General features: G+C 37.6%; 1 protein-coding gene across 1 annotated transcript in view; it reads right to left on the bottom strand.

The window, feature by feature from the left end:
- The window catches only part of SAP130 (Sin3A associated protein 130), a 169,013-nt gene that overhangs the window by 115,481 nt on the left and 29,315 nt on the right, over positions 1-24,217 (bottom strand). The window contains exons 3-7 of the mRNA XM_007950508.1: positions 15,574-15,809; positions 14,691-14,849; positions 13,503-13,614; positions 11,056-11,180; positions 9,323-9,447 (exon numbers count right to left, since the gene is read on the bottom strand). Coding sequence (XP_007948699.1) covers positions 9,323-9,447; positions 11,056-11,180; positions 13,503-13,614; positions 14,691-14,849; positions 15,574-15,809 — 757 coding nt within the window. The remainder of the gene's footprint in view (positions 1-9,322; positions 9,448-11,055; positions 11,181-13,502; positions 13,615-14,690; positions 14,850-15,573; positions 15,810-24,217) is intronic.

Here is a 24,217-nt window from a genome sequence, read left to right on the forward strand (position 1 = left end):
GGGTTTGAACCACCAGCCTTCTGGTTAGCAGTCAAGTGCCTTAGCCACTATGCTACCAGAGCTCCCAAACCACAGTTTAGCCAAATTAATAAAGATAGTTTGCTTTGAGCACAATTTACTCTTATAAAGAATTATCCATATGAGTATAAACAGTTAATCTAAAACAAAGATGAGAACTTTAAGGGACAGAGAGCCTCAATTAACAGTGATGAAATAATGTGAAGCCTAAATTAACAGTGATGACACAATGTGAAGTTTGTTACCAGTGTTATTCAACTGTTCATGTAGAAATTGATAATGTCTGATAGTGCACATTGCCACAAAAATAAATGTATTTTTTAAAACTACTCACAACAAGCACTACAGGCAGAGAACATCAGTTTGCTATTTTCTCATTTCAAGAGAACAGAACAGTGAAAACAAAAAAAGAGGAATACAATCTCCAACTCTAATAAAACTTGGAAACATGTAAAACTTCAAACCACAAAAACAGGTAGAAGAGGGACTTTCAGTAAGATAGCAGAATAAGGCAGACAAGCTCCACAGACCCTCTCACAAAGAAAACAGAAACCAACTGACAGAAATACAGAAGATAATCTTGGAGCCCTGAGCTTTAAAAGGAAGTACACAGAAGTGGATTAGGCATCAACTAGTGGAAAAACCTGAACGAAAACAATGAGTACAGAGATGGCTGGAGCAGTAGACTATCAGCTACTCTGATGGAACCAACAGTCTGAATTTTCCATGTGGTGTTGGGACCTGACAATTGACCTAAAGATAAGCCCTGGTCGCCAAAGGCTACAGGAACAACCGTGCTGGTGGCCTATGAGTAGGAAGGGAAACAGCAAGGAGGGAGAAAACCTAACGTGTGAACTTTCAGCTGTCCAGAGGGTGCCGTCATATTGATTGTTTACACACAGCAGCCATTTTGGATATTTAAAGTGACTGAGGGTGCAGCCATTTTGATTGTTTACAACCAGTGGCCATTTTGGATTTTAAAGTGATAGCATTCTCATTCGGATTCCAGGGACCTAAGAATAGGCTCTGTTTGCCAAGGATGCTAGGGACATATGGGAGGCAGACAAGAGGAAAGGAGATAGGTGGTAAGTGTATAAGTGCTGCCAACTAGCAAATAGAAGACCGTAGCACAGTACCCTGCTTACGTAGATAACATAGAAACAAAACGAAAATTGTGGGCAAGTCACTCCAACATACAATCACCAATTAAATATAAACACAAAGACAAGACAATGCCTCAGACACAACAGAGCATCATAGTGCACACAAAGAAGCAAGATAAAGCAGGAGAAATAAGGGACCACGATACAGAACCAAAACACATCCCTGAGGAAGACACAGCATTGGAACTCCCTGACAAGGAATTCAAAAGAATTATATTTAGGTAGCTTCAAAGAACTGAGAGACAGATCAAGGAAAACACTGACAAAATGGAGGAAAACACAGAAAACCCTGGAACAATTTCGAAAGACAATACAAGAACAAATGACAAAATAAATGAAAAATTAGAAATGATACAAAATGTTCAGAAATAGATAATTCATTGAACAGGCAAAGGAGTATAACTGAATTAATGGAAGACAGAATTAGGGAGATTGAAGGCAAATACCTCAATACTACTTTAGAAAGCAATCAATCAGAAAAAAGATCAAAACAAAATGAAGAAAGCCTAAGGTTCATGTGGGATACCATCAAAAGGAATAACCTACGTGTCATCGGAATTCCAGAACAGGAAGAGACGAATAAAACTGCAGAAAAAAACTGCTGAAGATTTGCTGGAAGAGAATTTTCCTGGTATGATGAAAGATGAGAATATATCCATTCAAGAAGTCCACTGAACCGCAAACAGGATACACCCCAAAAGAAAATTACCAAGACATATCATCATCAAACTCACCAAAACCAAAGGCAAAGAAAGAATCCTAAAAGCAGCATGGGAAAAACAAAAAGTTACCTACAAGGGGCAACCAAGAAGAATAAGCTCGGATTTCTCAGCAGAAACCATGCAGGCAAGAAGACAATGGGATAGTATATATAAAATCCTTAAAGAGAAAAATTTCCAACCAAGAATTATATACCCGACAAAACTGTACCTCGAATATAATGGTGAAATTAGGACATTTCCAGATAAGCAGAAATTAAGGGAATTTGTTAAAACCAGACCAATCTTACAAGAGATGCTAAAAGGAGTCCTTTGGAGAGAGAACCAACAACAGCGAAAAACAACCGACCATTAATACACATGATGACATAATCCAGAAATCAACCCAGTTATAGAAGTATACAAAGTAAGTCTACAAGATTGTAAACAGGGAACCAGAGACATCAAATGACAAATGAAGACAACTACAAACCAACATGAGAGAAAAAAACTGTGTAGTTACAGAACTTCCAAATGGTAGGGAAGTCAAGAGAACTGCAAACGAGAACGGACTTTTCTAAACTTGGAAAGAAACTATGTAACTACATATCACAGGGTAATCTAAAAGAAAAATGATAAACCTTCACATCAAAATAAAAAAGAGAACCAAATATTTAGCAAATACTAAAACAATAGCAAAGAAGGAAGTGATAACATGATAACAAGATAACCAAAACGAGCTCAGCACAGAAAATTATATGGAACAAAGAAATCAATACCACGAAAAAGCACATAACAAAATGACAGTAGCAAACTCATACTTGTCAATAATTGCTTATCTGACAAGGGACTTATCTCTAAAATGTATAGAAAACTACAATACCTTAACAACAAAAAGATTAACAATCCAATTAAAAAATAGAAGACATGAATGGACCTTCACCGAAGAGGACATTCAGGCAGCCAGCAAACACATGAGGAAACGCTCATGATCATTAGCCATCACAGAGATGCAAATCAGGGCAACAATGAAATACCGTCTCACACCAGCACTAATGGCAAAGTTAAACAAGACAGAAAATGGCAGACGCTGGCAAGGATGTGGAGAGACTGGGATTCTCATACACTGCTGGTGGGACCGTAAAATGATGTGGAAAACAGTATGGCAATTCCTTAAAAAGCTGGAATAAGAAATACCGTTTGACCCAGCAATCCCATTACTAGGTATATATCCTAAAGAAATGAGAGCTGGGACAAGAACAGATATATGCACACCCATGTTCATCGCAGCACTACTTACAATAGCAAAAAGATGGAAATGACCTACATGCCCATCAACAGAAGAATGGGTAACCAAACTGTGGTACATACACACAATGGAATACTGTGCAACCCTAAAGAATAATGTAGAATCCGCAAAACAGCACATAACATGGATGAACTTGGAAGACATTATGCTGAGTGAAAGAAGTCAATCACAGATGGACAAACATAGTATTAGTTCATTATTGTAAAAAGTCAAGGATATACTGAAAGAAACTTTCTTTGTTGGTTACCAGGGGTGGGAGGGTAGAGGAGGGATTACTGCAAAAAAAAAAAAAAAAAGCATTGACCCATGTCACTTTAGTTTTGTGTATTTCACTGTACATAAATTATATTTCAATAAAATACATTTGGAAAGAGAAAGAGAAAAAAAAAAAAAAAAACCCACAAAAACATCCAGATAGCAGAACTGCAAAAGGCAGTGATAACCATACAGGAATGCAGGAGGAAATGGAGAGAGAATTGTTATCTTAGGTAAAGTATAATTCTTCAAAGTAAGGAGTACATTCTGACAGAAGAAGTCAAAATCTATCGATTAAAATAGTAGAAACAAAGCCAATAGCGAAGCTGAACCTGCATGGGTTCTAAGATCCAAGAAGCAAAGTAGGTAGGCTGAACCAGGATCACACAGACACAGAAAAGCTCCCTTTGTGGAAAGCCATGTGAGAAGACTGCCATTTGAGCAGCCTCTCTCTCCACTGACAGTAGAGAGGTAGTGACCAAGACACCATAAACACAGGGCCCTGAGTCATTAGGAAAATTTCCCCCTAACCCAGTGTATGGCCCATATTACCGTAAGAACCAATTACAAATAGCTGGTCCAGGATAAATTCAATTCATTTCAAGATAAGTATTCAAAGAGAACTAGCATAAGATCTATTCAAAGATTATACAAGAGAAAAGTTGAAAACAGGAATAATTAATTCACTAGAAATGCTTTCACCAAGCAGATGAAAATGGTACAAGGAATTAAAAAAAAAAAAAAAAAAGCTTATGAAACAAAAGCACAAAGTAGAGATAAAAGTTCACTGGATGTGATTATGAGACAACAGAAAACAAAATAAATGGGCAGAGCTTGAGAGAAATAGAAGAAAATTATTTAGTAGTCTCAGAAACAAAGGCAAAATTAAAAGCACATCAGAGTGCCAAAAACTCATTAAGGCACAGAGACGATCATGAGCAAAGTGAGCAGAATGAAAAGGAAGATAAGTTTAAAAGAGATCAGGGAAAGGAAGTCACACAAAGAGATCCAGCATACATATAACTGAGTGACCCCCAAAGAAGTAAAATAGAACAGAATTTAAAGACATATTTCAAGAAAACTTTTCAGGAAAAAAAGATAATTTTATACTATAGATTAGAAAAGCATACCATGTTGCAGGACAAAATGACGCATATAGTTAGCACAAAAAAACATTCTAGTAAAATTGCTGACATTTAAAGATAAAGCATCTTGGGCAAGAGTCAAGTAAAAAGTATATTGCACACTGCAGCACTATTCACAATATCAAGATGATGAAAACAATCTAATTGGCCATCAACATATGGATGGCACATACATACATTAGAATGCAACTCAAGTGATAAATAAATATGAGCTTTTAAAACATCTTAGAACATTTTTAAAATATGTTGGAGGACACTATGTTGAACAAAGTAAGTCAATCACAAAAAAAAAAAGAAAACACACCAAATATTGAATGTTCTCACTTTTATGAAATGGCACAAATAGGTCAATATACAATAACTATTGCTCATTAGTGGTTACCAGGGATGAGGAGAGGATATTCAGTCTCTAAATAGTAGATGCTTGTTTTGGTTATGGAAATTTAACACTACTTGAGGGTGAAGTGTACATAGCTTGTAAATGATGTCATTAAAAAGTACACAAGAAAAAAGGACCTGATGGTAATTTTGAAATAATAGCAACCGCCAAAAAAAATGTACGCGTATATATGTATGTATGTATGTAGGTATATAGGTATGTACATACGGGTATGTGTATATTTACATGTATTTACATGACTGTATGTACATGTATAGGAGCTCTGGTAGCATAGTGCCTAAGGCACTTGACTGCTCACCAGAAGGCTGGCGGTTCAAACCCACCAGCCACTCCTCAGAAGGAAGGTTGGGCAATCCTACTTCGGTAGTGATACTGCTTCGGAAACCCAAGGAGAGGTCACTATGAGTCGACGGCAAAACAACAACAACAACATGTACATGTATATAATAAAACACACAAGGGGCACAGTTACAGATATTTGTTACACATAACCAAATACGTCATGGGATGGATTTTGGGGTTTAAAGGATTAGGACCATAGTCCTGTGGGACCTCTCACTCACCTGGCATAATATAGTTCTAATGTTCTATATCCTAGTTTGGTGAGTACTGTCGGAGGTTTTAATAGCTTATGAGCAACCATCTCAGATACAATTACTGGTCTCTACTTGTCTACAGCAAAGGAAAAAGAAGATCAAAGACTCAAAAGAAGAAACTAGTCTACAGGTTAAATACTCATTTACCCTGAGACCAAGAGAACTAGATGGTGCCCAGCTACCACTACGAATTGTTCTAATCAAGGTCACAACAGATACACCCTGATAAAATGGGAGAAAAATTTGGAACAGAACCCCAAATTCTTGGAAAAAAAAAAGGGGGGCCTATTGGACTGGTTGAGACTACAGGACTCTCAAAGCTATTGCCTTGAGATACTCTTCAAACACTGAACAAAAACTAACCTGAGGTCACCTTGTAGCTAAATAACAAACTGGCTCACAAAACAAGGAATTGTCACCCATAAGTACTGTGCTCCTTTAAAAAAGTCACCCATGTAAGAGCAAATGATCAACAATTATTTTACAACAAAGTTGAGAATTATGGGGGCAGTGAAATGAGATTAATGGAAACAGAACAACCAGAATGAAAATAATAAGAATGTTCACACATTCTGAAGAACTAACTAATGTCACTGAACAACTTGTACAGAAATTGTTGACTAGGAACCTAAAGTGTTATGTAAACCTTCATTGAAAACACAGTAAAATATAATTAAATAAAAATTCAGGCAAAAAGATCAAGGTCTTTTAAAGGGCTAAAGAAAAATATAGTCTGGCCTCAGACTGCTCTAGAAGGCACAAAGAAATACCTATTAAATATTTATGAAAAGAACACAGAAATTAAAAATAAATTATATTGGCTTAAGTATAAAGACATCTGACAGTTTTGAGCAAGCAAAACCTTGGGAAGTATCAGTCCTATAAATCCTTCTTAAAAAACTGAGAGAGTAAATCATTCAAAATGCATAAAAGAAAAAAACAAAAAGGTGAAAGAACTGATAAGACAGTACTGAACTGAATCCATTTCACAGAAAGAGTAAGAGTTTCCACTTAATTTTTTTTTTAACTTTCTTCTTCTATGCCTTAAACCAATTTAGTATCATTGGGGTTATATGGTGTTTGAGCATGTGTAGAATTCTCCTGCAGAACTGCCTGGCCTGGTGCTTTTCTGGATGATAGTGATTTAAATTTTTTTGTTTCCTATTTTTTCTATAAAGATTAGTCAACTTAAACTTTCTATCTCCAGAATTCTAAGAGTTAGATATTATGAATTTTCCATCATCACACATGCAATTAAAAAAGAAAATAAATAAATCATTAGCACTTTTGTCTGTTTATTAGTATATTTCAGTGCCTGGAGCAGTGTCTGGCACATAGAAGTATGCACTAAATATTTACTATATGAGTGAATGCTGAAAATGCATTTGACAAGATTTAATACCCGTTTTTATTAAACAAACAAAAACTCATTACATTGAGAAAAAATCAATACTTCAATTATATGATGAAAAAAAAAAACTCAAACCAGTTTTCACTGTACACACATTCATGCTAATAAATTTCGTCAAACGATTTGAAAAAAATAAAAATAAAAAATATATATATATGTACTCTAATTCTATCAAAGAGGAGACTAAGGACTGAAGAAGTTAGGAAACTTGCCTAATGTCACAAAGCTAGTAAATTAATGGTTTATAGTTACAGCTAAGGTCCTAGGCACATGCTTCATTTAAATATCATTTTCTTTAGAGTTATGTCCTAGGCTCTCTTCTCATTTTATTAATTGCCCTTGAATAGATTCAGATATCACAAAGTTTTAATTGTAGCTCATATGTTGATGACTCCTAAACTTATTACCTCCAGCACAAACATTTCTCCTGTGCTTCAACTGCCTATTGACAAGAACCACTTGGTTATTCGAGAAAAACTCAGTATCCCAAAACTCAACCTTTGTTCTAAAACCTGTTTTTCCTTCCCTATTTCCTTTTTATGTACTTTGTCAACCAAGAAAGAAATCTAGGAAGCATCTCAGACTCCTCCATCTCCCTCACCACTCTGCCCTTCTTTGAAGAGGTAATCAAGCCCTAGGGATGGTCTCTGGTTTCTAACAGCTCAATTCTCCATGCCTAATATCCTTTCTTTTGTTCAGTGAATCACTTCTTTTTACCAAAGATGACTCCTCTGGCACCTACAACCTGAAGGCAAGACTCAACAAAGACCACCAGAAGTCTGTGTCTTTCCAGTAACACCCACATCCTGCTGACCCCCAACCCCCAAACCTTTCAGCCTTATCACCATAATATGGCTTGGAGACCAGGTAACACAAGACTCCAAGATCATGTCATTAATCAGTCTTTATCCATAAATAGCTCTGTAAATCCCATAACTGCACTATTTTCTGTTTTCAAGCCTCCAACTCTTCCACTGTACCCACTGGATTTGCAATCCATTTATTAATAAAATCCAATATATGTTCAACCTCTCTTCTGAGCAGATCCTTTAACTTCTTGCCTTAATGAATCTTGGCTCTCCCCTGAGAATACTGTTTCCCTGAGAGAACCCTCTCCAGTGGAGGCCATTTTTCTCTCACAAACCTCTTTCCTTTCTACTAGATTCTCTCTTCCAAACCTCTTCCCGGGAGCTCTAGTGATGTAGTGCCTAAGGCTAACCAGAAGGCTGGCGGTTCAAACCCACCAGCACTCCTCAGAAGGAAGGTTGGCAATCTACTTCCATAGTGTTACTGCCTCGGAAAGACTCGACGGCAGTGAGTTTGGTTTTGGAAACCTCTTTCCTGGACTCCAGACTCATATACCAACCTGTATCATAATCTCTAACTTGGATGTTCAGAAGTCATCACCACCTTAAAATGTCCAAAACTGAAGTCTAGATTTTCTCCCCAAAACCTACTCCTCCCACAGTTCTCAAGTTAATGGCAACTCTACCATCCTAGTTGCACAGGCCAAGATGCAGGAATTTTTCACACCCCCTTGAACTCCTCAGAAATCCTCTTTATTCTATCTTCAAAATATATCTAAAATCTAACCATGTCTTTCTACCTCAACATCATCTCCCCTAGATCACTGCCATAGCCTTTCTAAATGATCTGTCCAACTTTGCCTCTCTACACTGTACCTAGGCTGATCCAACTAAAATTTCAGATGGCACTCCTCTGCACAAAACTCTTCTAAGGTTTCCTACTGCATTCCCAGAAAAGCCTAAATATTTAAACTGGTTCATAAGGCCCTACTGGGGCCCCTGCTATTTTCTGAACTTAACTCCTGCCACACCCCCACTATCGGCCTCATTGCTGCTCCTTACATGTGGCAAGTATACTCCTGTCTCAAGATCTTTGCACTTACTATTTCCACTGTGTAGACTGTTCTCCTAGACAGCCCACTCCATTACATCTATCCATTTTCTGCTCAAAGCATTCTTATTAAAAAAATCTTCTCTAAGCACCTGATATGAAATAGTAGGTCCCCTGTACAACTTTGTCACTACAAATCTCCTTACCTTACTTAATTTCTCTCCAAAGTACTTGCTACCTTCTAACAAACAATACTGTTGGTTTACTATGTCTTGAGCCCTTAAAACTATAAACTCTATGAAGGCAGAAATTTATGTCTTCACTGCTTTATCCCCAGTATCTAGAATAGCACATGGCTTATAAAAACAAAAACAAAAACCCCTCAATATATATTAAGTGAAATGAAGGAAAAAAGAAAAACAGAGATGGAAGATAGAAACATGCCTTGATCTTCAGACCCCCAAATATACCTAAGTGCTGAATCAGTAGCATGTGCTGCCGTTGTAGTAATGACTGGAGACTGAGCTCTGGTGGCTGAGACAGTTGCTACCACAGCAGGAGGGATGGTATTAGAGGTGGTCACAGGTGGACGAGACTAACAAGAAAAAAGAAAAAATATTTCATTTAAAGTAAAAAGCAAAACAAAATACACTAAGCCAAACACTAAAAGTATAATTAGAAATCTGGGTCTCCTAATAAATTTATTTATGGCCAAATGAAAGTAAACTCTCACCATCCTAACACTTAAGAATTCTCTTTTCACACAGGTTGTTGTAACACAGAGGCAGAATTTAAAAAAAAAAAAAAAATCAGTCAAAATTTTGTCCTACCATTCAGACATACCTAATTCTTCAGTTCTAGAGTTTACACAGCGTGTTGCTGGTCTTAGAGCAGACATTTTATACCCCTGTATCATCAAATGTCTTCCACAGAAGCCCAGTTGGCTACCAGACAGAACTGCTGGCTCTCAGGCCATCTGAGTTACCATACAAAAGGTAAAAGAATTCTCTGCAATGAAAGATACATGATGCCCAGGTATTTCCTAGATGTCTTCATTCAGATACAACGCCATTACCACCACATCTGTGTGTCAAAGTTTCAAGTGACCAACAAGGTCCACACTGGGCTTCACCCATGTGTCCATATTCTCCTCCTAATATCTGAGCTCTTCTGCTTCTTCCTTCCTTTCTGACCCTGCATATCCAAGGTCAAATCACTAAAGTCTGCCTATTCCTCTATTTTTTCACCTCCAGCCCACTTACCAGCTGCTTCCGCCATGGACAGCTTACTTTATACCAAGGTTACTACAGTATCAGTCACCTCCCTGTCTTGGTTCTATTTCTTCAATCCTTCTTAAACTATACCATACATACTCATGGGGGCCTAAGGACCCTCCAAACGTTTTTTCCTGACTAGCAAGGTATTTTGTTTTCATTTGAAAGCTTTAGCCTAGACATGTACTAACCAGTGTCCTAATCAGGACTGTTCCTTATTATCTTAAATTTAGCTGTTTCACACACATTACCTGCCTGGCCCCCGAAGGCAAGTGAATTTTCACTCTTCTCATGTAACTCAATTAGATTAATTTTTCAGAGATACTTCTTTGATCATATATTATCAATATTCTTTGTCATGTATTTCCATACTATGTACAAAAAGCTCAGTGGTACTCTGCTGCCTACAAAATCAAGTTTACACTCCATGTCATTGAGTGCCCAGTTTACAGACATCACATTATCTCCCACTAATTAATACAATACACATTTCAGTAATACTGAGGTCACAGATTTCCTTTAAAGAAATGAACCATCTTCTTGGAAAAACACACATATGCAAAAATATACGCAAAAACTTTTAGCACTTTATAAATCCCCATTTAAATTAAAACCCCTCAGTTCTAGCGAAGCATACTGTACACTTGTCTGAATATGCAATAGCCATCAACAGTCATCCTTTCCACTGTTCACAGTACTTCCCTCCTTTTCATGTCTTTGAATCCTTCTCACTCTATCCATCTCTACTCTCTTTTCTAAATTCCTATAGCTTATCACATGACATTGTATATTATACATCCATCCCTATGTCTTGGCTAACTAGCCTGAAAGTTACTTAAGGTCAAGGCTTGCCCAGTGGCTAGGAGAGTGTATAACTCAGAGTAGGTACTTAAATCCTTGCCGGCTGATGACCCCCAACCTAGACATGCCTGGATTGGTTGGTGAATGATGTGTTGTACTGCTGGTTGTGCTGTAGCAGCATTTGGCAACTGGGAAGTCGGCCTCAAGACCGTGGTTACTTTAGAACTAGACATCACCGCAGCAGCAGCTGCACCTGAAAAAAAAATTATGAGTGTGTTTTATGGGCTCATGATTTACATAGATCTTATTATAATCCCTAGGAAAATAGTCACAGTAATTTTTAAAACTCAGTTATGTCAGTGCATCACAAGTATTTTACCTTTAGGATACCCTTACGTTCTTAAATATTATTGAGGATCCCAAAGGGCTTTTGTTTATATGAACCTTCCTACTTCTGCTTCCAATACTGGAGTTGGTTGAAGTTGTACAATACTCAAAAAAAAATTTTAAACTGACAAAATTTTAAAATATTATCTTAAAAACAACACAAAAATCCATTATATCAAACCAAACCACCTGCTGTCAAGTTGATTCTGTCTCATGGTGATCCCGTATATGTCAGAATAGAACTGTGCTCCTTAGGGTTATCATCAATGGCTGGTCTTTCTTCCAAGGCGCCCCTAGGTGGCTATGAACTGCCAACTTTTAGGTTAATAGCTAAATGATTAACTGTTTCCACCCCTCAGAGACTCCTATAAACCCATTATATACTAATACAATTTTTTTGTATGACAGTAACTGTTTAAAAAGTGTATTTAGTGAGAAGATTAACGTAGTTTTACATTTTCACAAATTTCTTTAATGACTGGCTTAAAAGACAGCTGGAGTCTCTTACCTGCTTTTGCATTTAATCTGTTGCGATATGTTGTTTTGGTTAAATTTGAAGGAAAAAACTTTCAATAGAAATGGAATTGGAACATGGAAAAAAATCTAATAGTCTTTCCAAGTAACTGTGGCTACTCACTAAAATGCAACAAACAGTAATTCATCAAAAATGAGTTGCAGTGTGGAATCTGAAACCGTATCACTGAGCTTATCTATTTATTTATTTTATTTTTATTGTGATTTGGGTGAAAATTTACAGAGCAGCTTTTCATACTGTTTATATCAAGATTAGTCTATCTTGAATCCTGAATGGATTTTGTATCCATGTATGATGCAGTAACATTCAAACCATTGGTCATCTGGAAAATAACTGATTCCCTGCATTATGCAGATAATTCTTCAATTGTTGACATATTTCAATATACAATATCAAAAAATAACATTTATAGTACCACCAATCCAACTAGAAAAGTCTTTTAAGTGTTAAGCTCAGTGGAAAATACAGGTTTTCCAAAATTCTGATTTTTGCTTGAAAATTTGAATTTTATCATCAGCAACAAAAATTGTCACTTGTTTTTCTTGAGAAAATGTCTGCCAAATTCCATAGTCTAAATAACCATAGTTTGTCTATTAAGCATTCTTTCAAGTAAATATGGTGTTCCATGAAAAGAGCAACCAACAGAGCTCACAGCTCAAATATTCACAAGCACTTCTCCTAGACATACCAAATTTCAACAGTCAGCAGAAAAGAACATCATGTATAGTTCTCATTTTATCACAAGAAAATTAAGAAAACATATACTGAAATGTCAAGGATTAATAAAATCAGTAATCTATAATGCTTATTCAAGAACATTCTTAAACAAAACTGGCTCTTTTTTTAAAAAAAAAAACACACAACAAGTACATAGCAGGAAAGAACACAATGACTTATCCAGTTTAGGGCTACTGTCTTGACTCATGCTAAGGAGCTAGCAGTTTAACCACCAAATAGCCAGAGTTAACTTTCAGCATGATTGCCTTTTTACTTTAGTATAAATGTCAACATGGTAAAAAGGCAAATAACATCCTAGTATTTCTACAAAAGCCAGTCTGACCTTGTAGATCCCCTAAAAGGGTCTGTGGACCACATGTTCATGAGAAACACTGAGTATATTATGAGAATAAACCTAATTTTCTATTTAACCTGACTTTGACAACAATGATTTTTACATTCTCCAACAGAAGGTAAATTTCTTCTGATTACCTGAGGAATCTCATCAATTTTACTACTGTACAACTTACTTGAATAAATTTTTTGCTATACAAATTTTTTTAAAGAATTGAGAGGTCATTTATCACTACACCTTTAAAATATTCAACATTAATATATTTGGCTTTTTTTTAGATAAAGACCATGTTTAGACTACCCTAACATTGGGGAACTCTACAGCATAATGGACAAAATTTAGACATTGCTAAAAATTTGTATTGCCATATATTTACACACACACATATATATTTATTTGTACTGTAACTATATTAAGCATACATTAGACTGTGCTAATACTGTAGACTGCTAAATTTTATTTCTACTGTCTTGCAACTTTAATAAACTGATTTTAAATATAATCTGTGTTATCATACTTTCTACCAGATACCAATGTGTATCTGTCATTTCAAGAATTTGAAATGAATCAGCCGTCTTTACCTCGAGGTAAATGAGAAGCTCCTATGTGAAGAGGAGGCCCAGGAGCATTGCTGCGGATGATAGACATCTGTACATTTGTGGTCATGATATGATGCAAGTTACTAGGATGTCCCTGCAACAAATGGGATGGAAAGTTATTTTTTTGTTTAGTCATCACTTACCAATTGCTCTAAGAAGTCAGTTGCCTCCAAATGTGAGTTAGGTTCTTCCTTTTGCCAGTGAATACCCAAAGGAAAAGGACTGAAAGCATTTAGTTTTGCTGTTCAGTACACTGTAAGATGACCCACGCAAACAGGCATGTGGTAATTGTGAGGCTCCATCAACTAATTAGGACCCAGCAGTGCCAGTAACAGATGATACATTAGACTGTCCAAATTTATAAGCTCTTATCTCCAATATTAGTTTATCATGCTGCTTTTTCTGTCCTGGCCAAAAATTTGTTTTCCCCCATTCTCACTACTTCCTTTATGTGCCACTGTACTCATCAAGTCTTCGATGTTATATAAACTTTCTATGTAAATTTCAGTCAGCACCCAACAGGTTACTTCCTACCAGTTCTTTGGCTCACCTCTTAAATGTCCCTTTCTCACATTCTCCCAACCCTCTGAAACAGTGCTTCTTGGGTTGGGGTTTCAGTATTTCTGGGAATACAGAGAGAGCAGTATAACAAAAAACAAAACAAAACAAAACAAAAAACCCAACAGTGCATCTTTTTGGAATAATAATTTTCTTGAAAATGTGAACAAAAAGTTTGGAGTTTGGACTTTCCGTTGTTAAATAATTTTAAATATTTAAACATCAAATCAGAGAATCACTGTCCAACCCTACTTCTGAGGACTGCCTGGCTACATCAAAGTTTCCTACCTAGACCAAGGACCAACTGGACTCTTGAGCTCCTCAAGGACATGGACTGTCCTGTTTCATGTGTACCTTACAGTAAGAATAGTGCCTAGCACATAGCAGATGCACAACAAATATTGCATAATTGAGAAAGACCACTATACATATTAGTTTCTACTTCTTACACCTGTCCTCCTTTCTCACACATACTACCTTCCTTTTATAGGTATCAGTGACCATTTAAGTTTTTATTTAGTACAATGCCTAATGTACTGCTGGCATCCAATAAACAGTGATCAATAATTTGACATCTCAGTTGAAAAATCAGCAAATTAAAAGGAAAAAAACCTGTTGTCCACTGATTGTTGCCACAGGAATGGCTGAAGCTTGAGGGATGCTACTTTCCATAGTAACAGTAACCTGCCCTGGAACCTTGGGGGGAAGTGACAAGGTAGAAGGTGGAGCAGGAGCAATAGGACGGCTAGGCATGGTAGGCTTCGGGGGTGGCTGCAAACAGAAAACCACATGAAATGTTATCAATGGTCTTTTACTAGTGATGCATTTCACTCTATAGTTAAAAGTGCATAAATCATACCTGTAGCAAGCTAGCAAAGATACCAGAAGCCTTATATACTTTATCTCTTAGCATCACAGTTTTTCCATATCATTACTAGGATCTACATTTTACTGATGAGGAAATATACAGAATAAGGGTAAGTGACTCACTCAAAGCCTCACTAACAGTAAAAAGTACAACTAGGAATAAAGCTAAGCTCCGTATGGCATATGGCCATGTGCCTTCTCCTATGCAATGCTGCCTCCCTAGTACAGGTACCAGCAATAAATAAAGCTCCCAGTAGCTGAAAAGACATCACAAGGTAACTGAACAAGGCAATTTTCTCAAATAATCTCCAATCAGTCTTTATTCAAAAAACCTTGGAGAAGAGTAGTACCACTTCAAGATAAAAATTGACTCAGCATGTCTGTGACTTAAAATCAATTTCAGAATGGGTAAGAGAAAAAATCCTGTGATGCCAATTGCCCAGTGGCACGAGACTAGATACTACAAAATAGCAGAGCTCTGGGTTACAGAGATGAGCCAAACTGATAGATCAAAAAGTAAAAACAAAGTATGATCCTAATATGCAGATTAAGATAGCATAAAAATTGTCATAAACATTAACTAGTCTTTAGCTGCGGTTCAATGTGAAATTTTTAGCCTCTTTATTACCTTCATGAGTCCCTCTGAAAATGAGAGTGGCACTGCTGGCGTCAGATGTGCTGGTGGGGCTGTCACCGTGACAGGTGTGCCCGAGGCAACAGCATGGTGAGTGGACAACATCTGGACCTGTGGATAGGGCCTTACCACAACAGGCTCTTGCTTCTCTTCACGGGACTGGAGGGAGCTGCTGGAACCCAAGTGTTCCCTGGCAGTGACTTCAGCATCTCGACTAGTTTCATCATTGACTAGGAAAAACATCAAGGATTAAAAAGTCTGATCCTTCCAAAGTTAACTAATATAGAAGCACAAACAAAAGTGGCACTTGCAGGAAAGTTTCAGGGTTGACTGATTATTTCATTGTGAGATTTTCATAACAAGGAGAAAATTTAAGTAATGATTTACCTTATGGAATCAGACCTCAGAGTGAAAAACAGAACTTATTCTGGGTATCATGGCTTTCCCACCCATAGAACAAAGGGTATGGCAACTGTCTAAAAGGAGCTCAAACAGTTGAAAGTGCAATATAGGATATAAGACAATTTCATTTAAAATATTTATGAAAAAATTATAAAAACCTAACTTTAAAAAGACATTTAACTATATACACTTCCTGAGTACAAGAACATACAAATTTTCGTAACAAATTTCTCAATCAAAAACCCTAGAGAACATGGCTATATCTATCATTAGTACAATGCATAATCTTAGAGACTCAAAAATTCCACTTCCAGGAATACAGATACACAAAATACATGTAAAATAACAAGTATAAGGTTATTTATTTCAGCATTTTTATAGTGTTAAGAGAGATGGAGAATAATCTACATGTTCCTCAAGAGGGTCTGCTGTAGGAATTATGGTATATTCTCACAACAGAGTACTATGTAGTTATAAAAATTGAAATGAAAAAGTTTCCTACATCTTCAAATGGAAATCTCTATAACGTACATCAAATGAAAAAACACAAAGCACAGAACAGTAAAATACTATCGTTGCTATATGGCTCTTGGCTGTCAAGTCAGCCAGACTCATGGTGTCTTCATGTATAATGGGATCAGACTGTTGTACTCTGTAGGGTTTCACCTGGCTGACTTTTCAGAAATAGATTGCCAGGCCTTTCTTCCTACCCCATCTTAGTCTAGAAACTCTGCTGAAACCTGTATAGCATCACAGTAACACATAAGCCTTCACTGACAGACTAGTGGTGGCTATGTTTTAAGTGTGATCCTCGGAATCAAACCCATGTCTCCTACATGGAATGTGAGAATTCTCTTAAACCACCACTGTCTTTACAGTAAAATATACACCCATATAAATGCACTTATATTTGTATATTGATAGTATTATCTCCAATAACATTGTGCTTTGCTAAAAGGAAAGGAAAGCAGATGAGTAGGAGGACAGGAATAAGAGACTTTTTCCCCCCTCAATTTTTGTTTTTAAAAGGTCATACACATTTTGTTTTGTGACACTGATTATAATCCCCACAATGTAACAGCTCTCTTCCCTCTTCCTCCCTTTGTCCTTCTTTCCTATGCATTCCTGCCCTCTGAGCTATCTCCCTGAGCAAAACCTGTACTTTTGATTTCCCATGGTTGATTATTCTAAGGACTATACCTACCTGGTGTAACTGTTCACCTCACATGCCTGTCTACTGTGGGCTGGAAGTTAAGCAGCCATGGGAGTGAGTTCAATTCCAGGCCAGAAGGGCAACTAGGGGCCTTAGTCTCGAGGGTTTCACCAATCTCTATTAGACCGGTAAGCCAGGTTTTTTTTTTCTTTTTGAGTTTTGGTCCACACTTCTGTATCCAGGATCTCCAATCTGATCCCTTTCTGAGTGACTGGCAGTGGCAGCTGGGCATCATCTAGCTCTTCTAGTCTCAGACTTATGCAAGGTGACGTTCCCATGGCCCACTAGTCCCCTGGACTAATTGTTCCCATGTTTTTTACTTTCTTCAAGCTTCTTTGCTCCAGATGAGCAGACACCAATTGTTGCACATTAGATGGCTACTCACAAGTTTTTAAGACCCCTGCTGCTACTCAGACAGGATGTAGAACAATGTTTTACTATAGTATGTGTGATAGCTGGAGCTGTGTGTCAACTTGGCTGGACCATAATTCTGTGTGGTTTAAGCAATTGTGGTATGGGTTGTTCCCAGGATGGGATCAGATGTGTATGTTTTAAGCAGCCAATCCGCTGAAAGGGAGTTTCCCTAGGGGTGTAGCCTGCTCCAGTATATTTGTGGACATCCTGGGAAAAGAGATGCTCTTCTGTGGATCGAGATTCTGTTGTGTTCACTACAACTGTCCGTGAGTGAACGATCCACCATTCGGCCTGGAGATCTTGGATTCATCGTTTGTTGGAGTCAACAGCCGGTACTACCTGCCAACCTTGAGCTCTTCAGCCCCTGCAGCTGCCTGATTCGGGAAAAGCCCTTCCAGCTTGACATCTGATCCAAGAACTTGGGACTCACCAACTTCTGTTAAGTGTGTCAGCCATTTTCCTAAGATAAATTTCTCTTCCTCTATATGTATATATGACCTTTACTGGTTTTGCTTCTCTAGAGAACCCAGTCTAACACAGTATGTTAATAAGCCAATTGAGCTTGACATCCCCCACAACTATGGTCCTGAGCCTGTGGGCCCAAGTACTCACTCCCTCAAGGTGTGTGGCTGTGGCTTAGAAGTTACGGTAACTTCTTAGAAACTATTCACTGTATACTCTTTGGGAATTCTGTCCCATGAGAACATGCAATGTGCCACATTAAGTACCACTTAAAAAGTAAAAAATTAATGTAATAAGAAATCATGAAAAAGTAACTTGTAACTTATCTATAATTTTTCCAATAACGTTAACCTTCTTATTTTTCTGAACATAAAAGGTTATTCTATGTAAAAAATTCAAATAATCTGGAAAAGTATAAAGAAAGTAAACCAAAAACCAACTCACTGCCATTGAGTCAATTCTAAATCACAGCGACCCCAAGTGGGTTTCAAAGTCTATAAAATTTTTTTTTTTAATTCTTATTGCGATTGTGTGAAAGCTTGCAAATTCACTTTCCGTGCAGCAGTTCATTTACACTTTGTCTCATGACACCGACTGCAATTTTCCACAATGCAATAGCTCCCATCTCATTTCCTCCCCATAGTTACCTCTTCCCTATGCCCTGCCCTCCCATGCACTCCTGCCCCCCTCAGCTGTCGCCCTGTGCATACACTGTCCTTCTATTCTCCCATGATTGATCTCTCTAACGAGCGTATCTACCCAATGTAAATGTTCAGCTCATATACTTGTCATTTGTTTGGCTGGAAGCTGCAGGAGTGGGTTCAATTCCAGACCTGAAGGGCAACTAGGGGCCACAGTCTCAGTGGTTCCATCAGGCTCTATCAGATCAGCAAACCTGGTCCCTTTTTTTTTGTAAATGATTTTGAGTTTTGTTCCACGTTGTCTTCCATCTCTATCCAGGATCTCCTACAGAGATCCCCCTCTGAATGGTTGACATGGGAGCCACGCAACATCTAGCTCTTCTGGTCTGACAGTCATACAGGCTGAGGATTACATGGTGTACCAGATGCTTGGACTAATTGCTTCCATGTGTCTTTGTTTTTTTTTTTTCCATTCTTCTTTGCTCTGGATGAGGACAGACCCATAGTTTCATCTAGATGGCAGCTTTCAAGCTTTTAAGATCCTAGTCACTACTCACCAAAGTAGGACGTGCAACAATGTTTTTGTGTAGTATGTTATGCCAATTGACTTTGATGTCCCCTGTGACTATGGTCGTAAGCCCACAGGTCCAACTACTTACTCCTTCTGGGTAGTTAGCTGTGGCCAACCAAGTCTGTAAATCTTTAAAGAAGTTGACTGCCTCATCTTCCTCCTGCTGGTGGGTTTGAACTGCTGACTTTCTGGTTAGCAGCCAAATGCCTTATCCACTACTCCACCAGAGCTCCTTGAAGAAAGTAAATCCTCCTCAAAATTTTATCCCCCAAAGGCATTCAGTAATGAATATTTTTGATAAAACCACCAGATAATTCTCACTTTTTTGTAATTTGGGGAGGGCTTTTATTTTAACTTCTACTGAAACATAACCTAAATAATTAGGGGCACAAATGTTAATTATGCAGCTCAATGGACCTTTGTAAACCTTTGTAACCAGCATTTACCTCGAGATATAACACATTGTTATTCCCCAAGAAACCCTCTACTCAGTCCCATTCCAGTCACTATCCCTGCCAAGGATATCCACTACGCTAACACTGTAGATTAATTCTGTCTATGTTTGAACTTTACATAACTGGACTCATAACAAATGTACCTGCTGGGTCTTGCTTCTTTAATCAGTAGGAGATTCATCCATGTTGTTGCAAGTTAAGTAGAACATTCATTCTCAATGGTACACAGTATGCCACTGTGTGAATAAACCACAAATTATCTATCTAATTTACTGTTAATGGGCATTTGGATGGTTTCCAGTGTTTTATTATCATGAATAATAGCGCTATGAATATTCCTGTAAATGTGTTTTGGCAAGCATACTGTTATGGATTGAATTGTGTCCCCCCAAAATATGTGTTGTGAATCCAACCTCTATGCCAGTGGTTACAAACCCATATGCAAATGGCTTGTGTTTGTTATGTTCATGAGGAAGGAACAGTGTAGAGTTTATCTTGAGTCACACTTGTCTGAGATTAAACAAGCAAGCTAGAAGCAAAGATGGGTGAAGAGAGATGTTATAACACATGAAGACTGCCTAGGAGCAGGACCTAAAAGAGAGGCAGACTTTCCTCCAGAAACGACACAGAGAGAAGAAAGCCTTCCCCTAGAACCAGCACCCTGAATGTGAACTTCCAGTCTCCTAAACTGTGAGAAAACAAGTATGTTAAAGCCACCTACTTGTATTTCTGTTACACCAGCACTAGATAACCAACACAGAATTTGTATCATTTCTGTCAGACATATACCTAGGAGTGAAATTGTTAAGTCATATAGAATATATACAGCATTACTTTTCAAAGTCTAAATGGAATTCCATTACATAGATGTACTACAGATTTTTTAATCACTGTATCATTGATAGATTTTTAGGTTATTTACAAATTTTTACTATTATCAACAACTTTTGGCTAAATATTCACACAGTGCATGTCTGAACTCTTGAGGAAAAAATTGCTATGTCCTAATTTTTCTCCCCAAATCATTCAAAATTTTTTAAAATTCTGATTTCTAAAATCACTTAAGGTTTAATTTACAGACAAGAAAATGTCTAGCTGACAGTTCAATAATTTTTTACAAACACCCTCACCAACACCTAGGAAAAGATGACTCATTCAAATGGTAAATAAATGTTTAACTTCCTAAGAAATTGCCAAAATGCTTTCCAAGGTGTTTGTATCATTTTACATTCCCAGCAGCAATGTATGGGAGTTCCAGTTGTTCCTCATCCTCACCAATGCTTAATATACAGCCATTCTAGTGAGTGTGTGGTGGTGCCTCATTACGGCTTTTATGAACATTTTCACAAGGACTAGTGATGTTGACCACCACCCACCTGTCAGTTTGTTACACTGCTGAGGCTTGTATGTCATCATGATGCTAAAAGCTATGCCATTGGTATTTAAAATACCAGCAAGCAGTTGCAAAACTTGAAGAGTGCAATCAATGTCAATGAATTTTATGTGTAGAAACTGTTAAACTGGTGTACATTCTGCAAGAGTTCCACCACTGAACCATCACTGCTTTCAAAGTAAAACACACACACTCGCGCGCGCACACACACACACACACACACACGAACGTGTGTATATTTGTATATGGATAACATACCTCCAAAAGCATAGTGGTTTGCTTAAAAGAAAGGAAAGTAGGTGACCAGGAGAACAGGGATGGGACAGATGCTTTTCACTGTATTCTCAATGATTTTAAAAAATAAAAACCAGTCATGTTGAATAGGCTGTAGAAGTGATTTCAGACTAAGACAGACTAGGACGAAAGGCCTGAGATCTCCCTCCACAAATTAACCAAAGAAAACCCTATGGATCACAACAGAATAATGCTTGACAAAATTCTAGAAGATGAACCCCTACTTTGGAAGACACTCAAAATGCACAGTGACAGCAACGAAGAAGTTAAGCGTACTAATGATCATGAGGAAGGTGCAGGACTAAGCAACATTTTTTTCTGTTGTACACAGAGTCATCATGAGTCAGAGGTGATTTGATGGCAGTCAATAACAAATGATCTGGATCATTTTATAAATCATTGGTCACTCACATATATCTTCTTTTGTAAAGTATGTGTTTATATCTTTTGCCCATTTTTAAATCAACTTCACATCTCATAAAATTCACTCTTTGTATAATATTAGATAAAAGTGCAGAATATACACAATGAAGACATACAACATTTTCCATCTTGCCAACAAGTTCACTCATGCCCTGCTGTAGTCAATTCCCTTCTTCACACCTTATCCTCTAGAACTCTCTGATCTGCTTTTTTTGTCAATATAATTTTGCCTGTTCTGGAATTTCATGTAAATGTAATCATACAATATATCGTTTTTGTGTCTGTCTTCTTTCTCTTAGAACAATGTTTTTGAGGTTCAACCATGTTGTCGCATACAATGTTGTTGTTGTTGTTGTTATTTGCCGTCCAGTTGCCCCCGACTCATAGCGACCCCTCCTTGGGTTTCCGAGGCAGTATCACTACGGAAGTAGGATTGCCCAACCTTCCTTCTGAGGAGTGGCTGGTGGGTTTGAACTGGCAGCCTTCTGGTTAGCAGTCAAGTGCCTTAGGCACTATGCTACCAGAGCTCCTCAGTAGTTTATTTTTTTTATTGCTGAGTAGAATTCCATTGTACAATCTGCTTATCTAGTTACCAGCTGATGGAACATTTGGGTGGTTTGACAGTTAATTTTGTGTCAACTTGGCTAGGTAATGGTGTTGAGTTATTTAGTCCAACACTAGTCTATATGCTGCTATAAAGATAATTTGTAGATGTAATTAGTGTGTGTAGTTAGTTGACTTCAAGTAGACTACCCTTGATAAAGTGAGAGTGCCTCATCTAATCCATTGAAGGCTTAAGAGCAAAAATAGAGGTTTCTCAGAGAACTCTACCTCAGGATGTAACACAGAAAACATGCCCGAGTTGCCAGTCTGCTGGCCTGCCGTACAAGCGTAAGACTTGCCAGCCACAACTGCATGAGCCAATTTAACATAAATCCCTGTATATGTATACACATATGTGTGCACACACATACACGTAAACTTATCTGTATTCTATTGTTAAATGTTGTGGAGTCAACTCTAACTTATAATATGATAGAAAAAAATGCTGCTCAGTCCTTTGTTATCCATACAACAGCAGGTATGTTTGAGCCCACTGTTGTAGCCACTGTCATTCTCACTGACGGCCTTCCTCTTTTTTGATGATCCCCTATTTTTTTTTACCAAGCATGATGACATTCTCCAGGGATTGGCTACTCCTGATAACATGTCCAAAGTAAGTGAGATGAAGTCTCGAAATCCTTGCTCTTAAGGAGAATTCTATTCTGACTATACGTCCTTCAAGGCAGATTTGTAAGTTTCCTGGCTGTCCATGGTATACTCAGTATTCTTTGTCAACACCATAATTCACATTTATCTGTTCTCCAGTTTTCTTTTCACTGTCCAGCTTTCACACGCATATGCGGCAACTGAAAAGATTATGGCTTGAGTCAGGTGCAACCCAGTCCTCAAAGTGGTATCTTTGCTTTTAAAAATTTTAAAGTCGTCTTTTGTACCAGATCTGCCCAATACAATACGCCATTTGGTTTCCTGGTTGCCACTTCCATAGGCATTGATTATGGATCCAAGGAAAATGAAATCCTTGACAACTGCAATCTTTTCTCCATTCATCATGATGTTGCTTACTGCTCCAGCTGTAAGAATTTTTGTTTCCCTTATGTTGAGGTATAATCCACACTGAAGGCTTTGGTCTTCATCAGTTAAATAGTTCAATTCCTTTGTACCTCCAGCAAGCAAGTTTGCATCATCTGCATCTCAAGTTGTTAATGCGTCTTCCTCCAGTCTTGATGCTGCATTTTCCTTCATACCGTCTAACTTCTCAGATTATTTGCTCACCAGACTGAGTAAATATGGTGAGAATACAACCCTGATGCACACTTTTTCAATTTGAAATCCCGTGATACCCCCTTGGTCTGCTTAAACAACTGCCTTTTGACCTATGTAAGGGTCTCCTGAGCACAATTAAGTGTTCGATGATTCCCATTCTTCATAATGTTATCCATGTTATAATGCACAGAGTTGATTGCCTTTGGGTAGTCAATACTGCAGGTAAACGTTATTTCTGATATTCTCTGCTTTCAGCAAATATCCATCTGACATCAGCAATGACATCTCTCACTCCACATCCTCTTCTGAATCTGGCCTCAATTTCTGGTAGTTCTTGCCCATGTAAGGCTGTAGCCATTTTCAATTACCTTCTGAAAATTTTTACTTTTATGTGATGAGAATGATACTGTTGGATAATTTCCACTTTCTGTTGGATAGCCTTTCTTTGGAATTAGCATAAATATGGATCTCTTCCATATGAATACACTCACACACATATGTGTGTGTGTGTTTGTGTGTGTATATATATATATATATATATTT

Source organism: Orycteropus afer, unplaced genomic scaffold (assembly GCF_000298275.1).
Source record: "Orycteropus afer afer isolate SDZICR_OR568_19922 unplaced genomic scaffold, OryAfe1.0 scaffold00274, whole genome shotgun sequence".
Lineage (NCBI taxonomy): Eukaryota > Metazoa > Chordata > Mammalia > Tubulidentata > Orycteropodidae > Orycteropus > Orycteropus afer.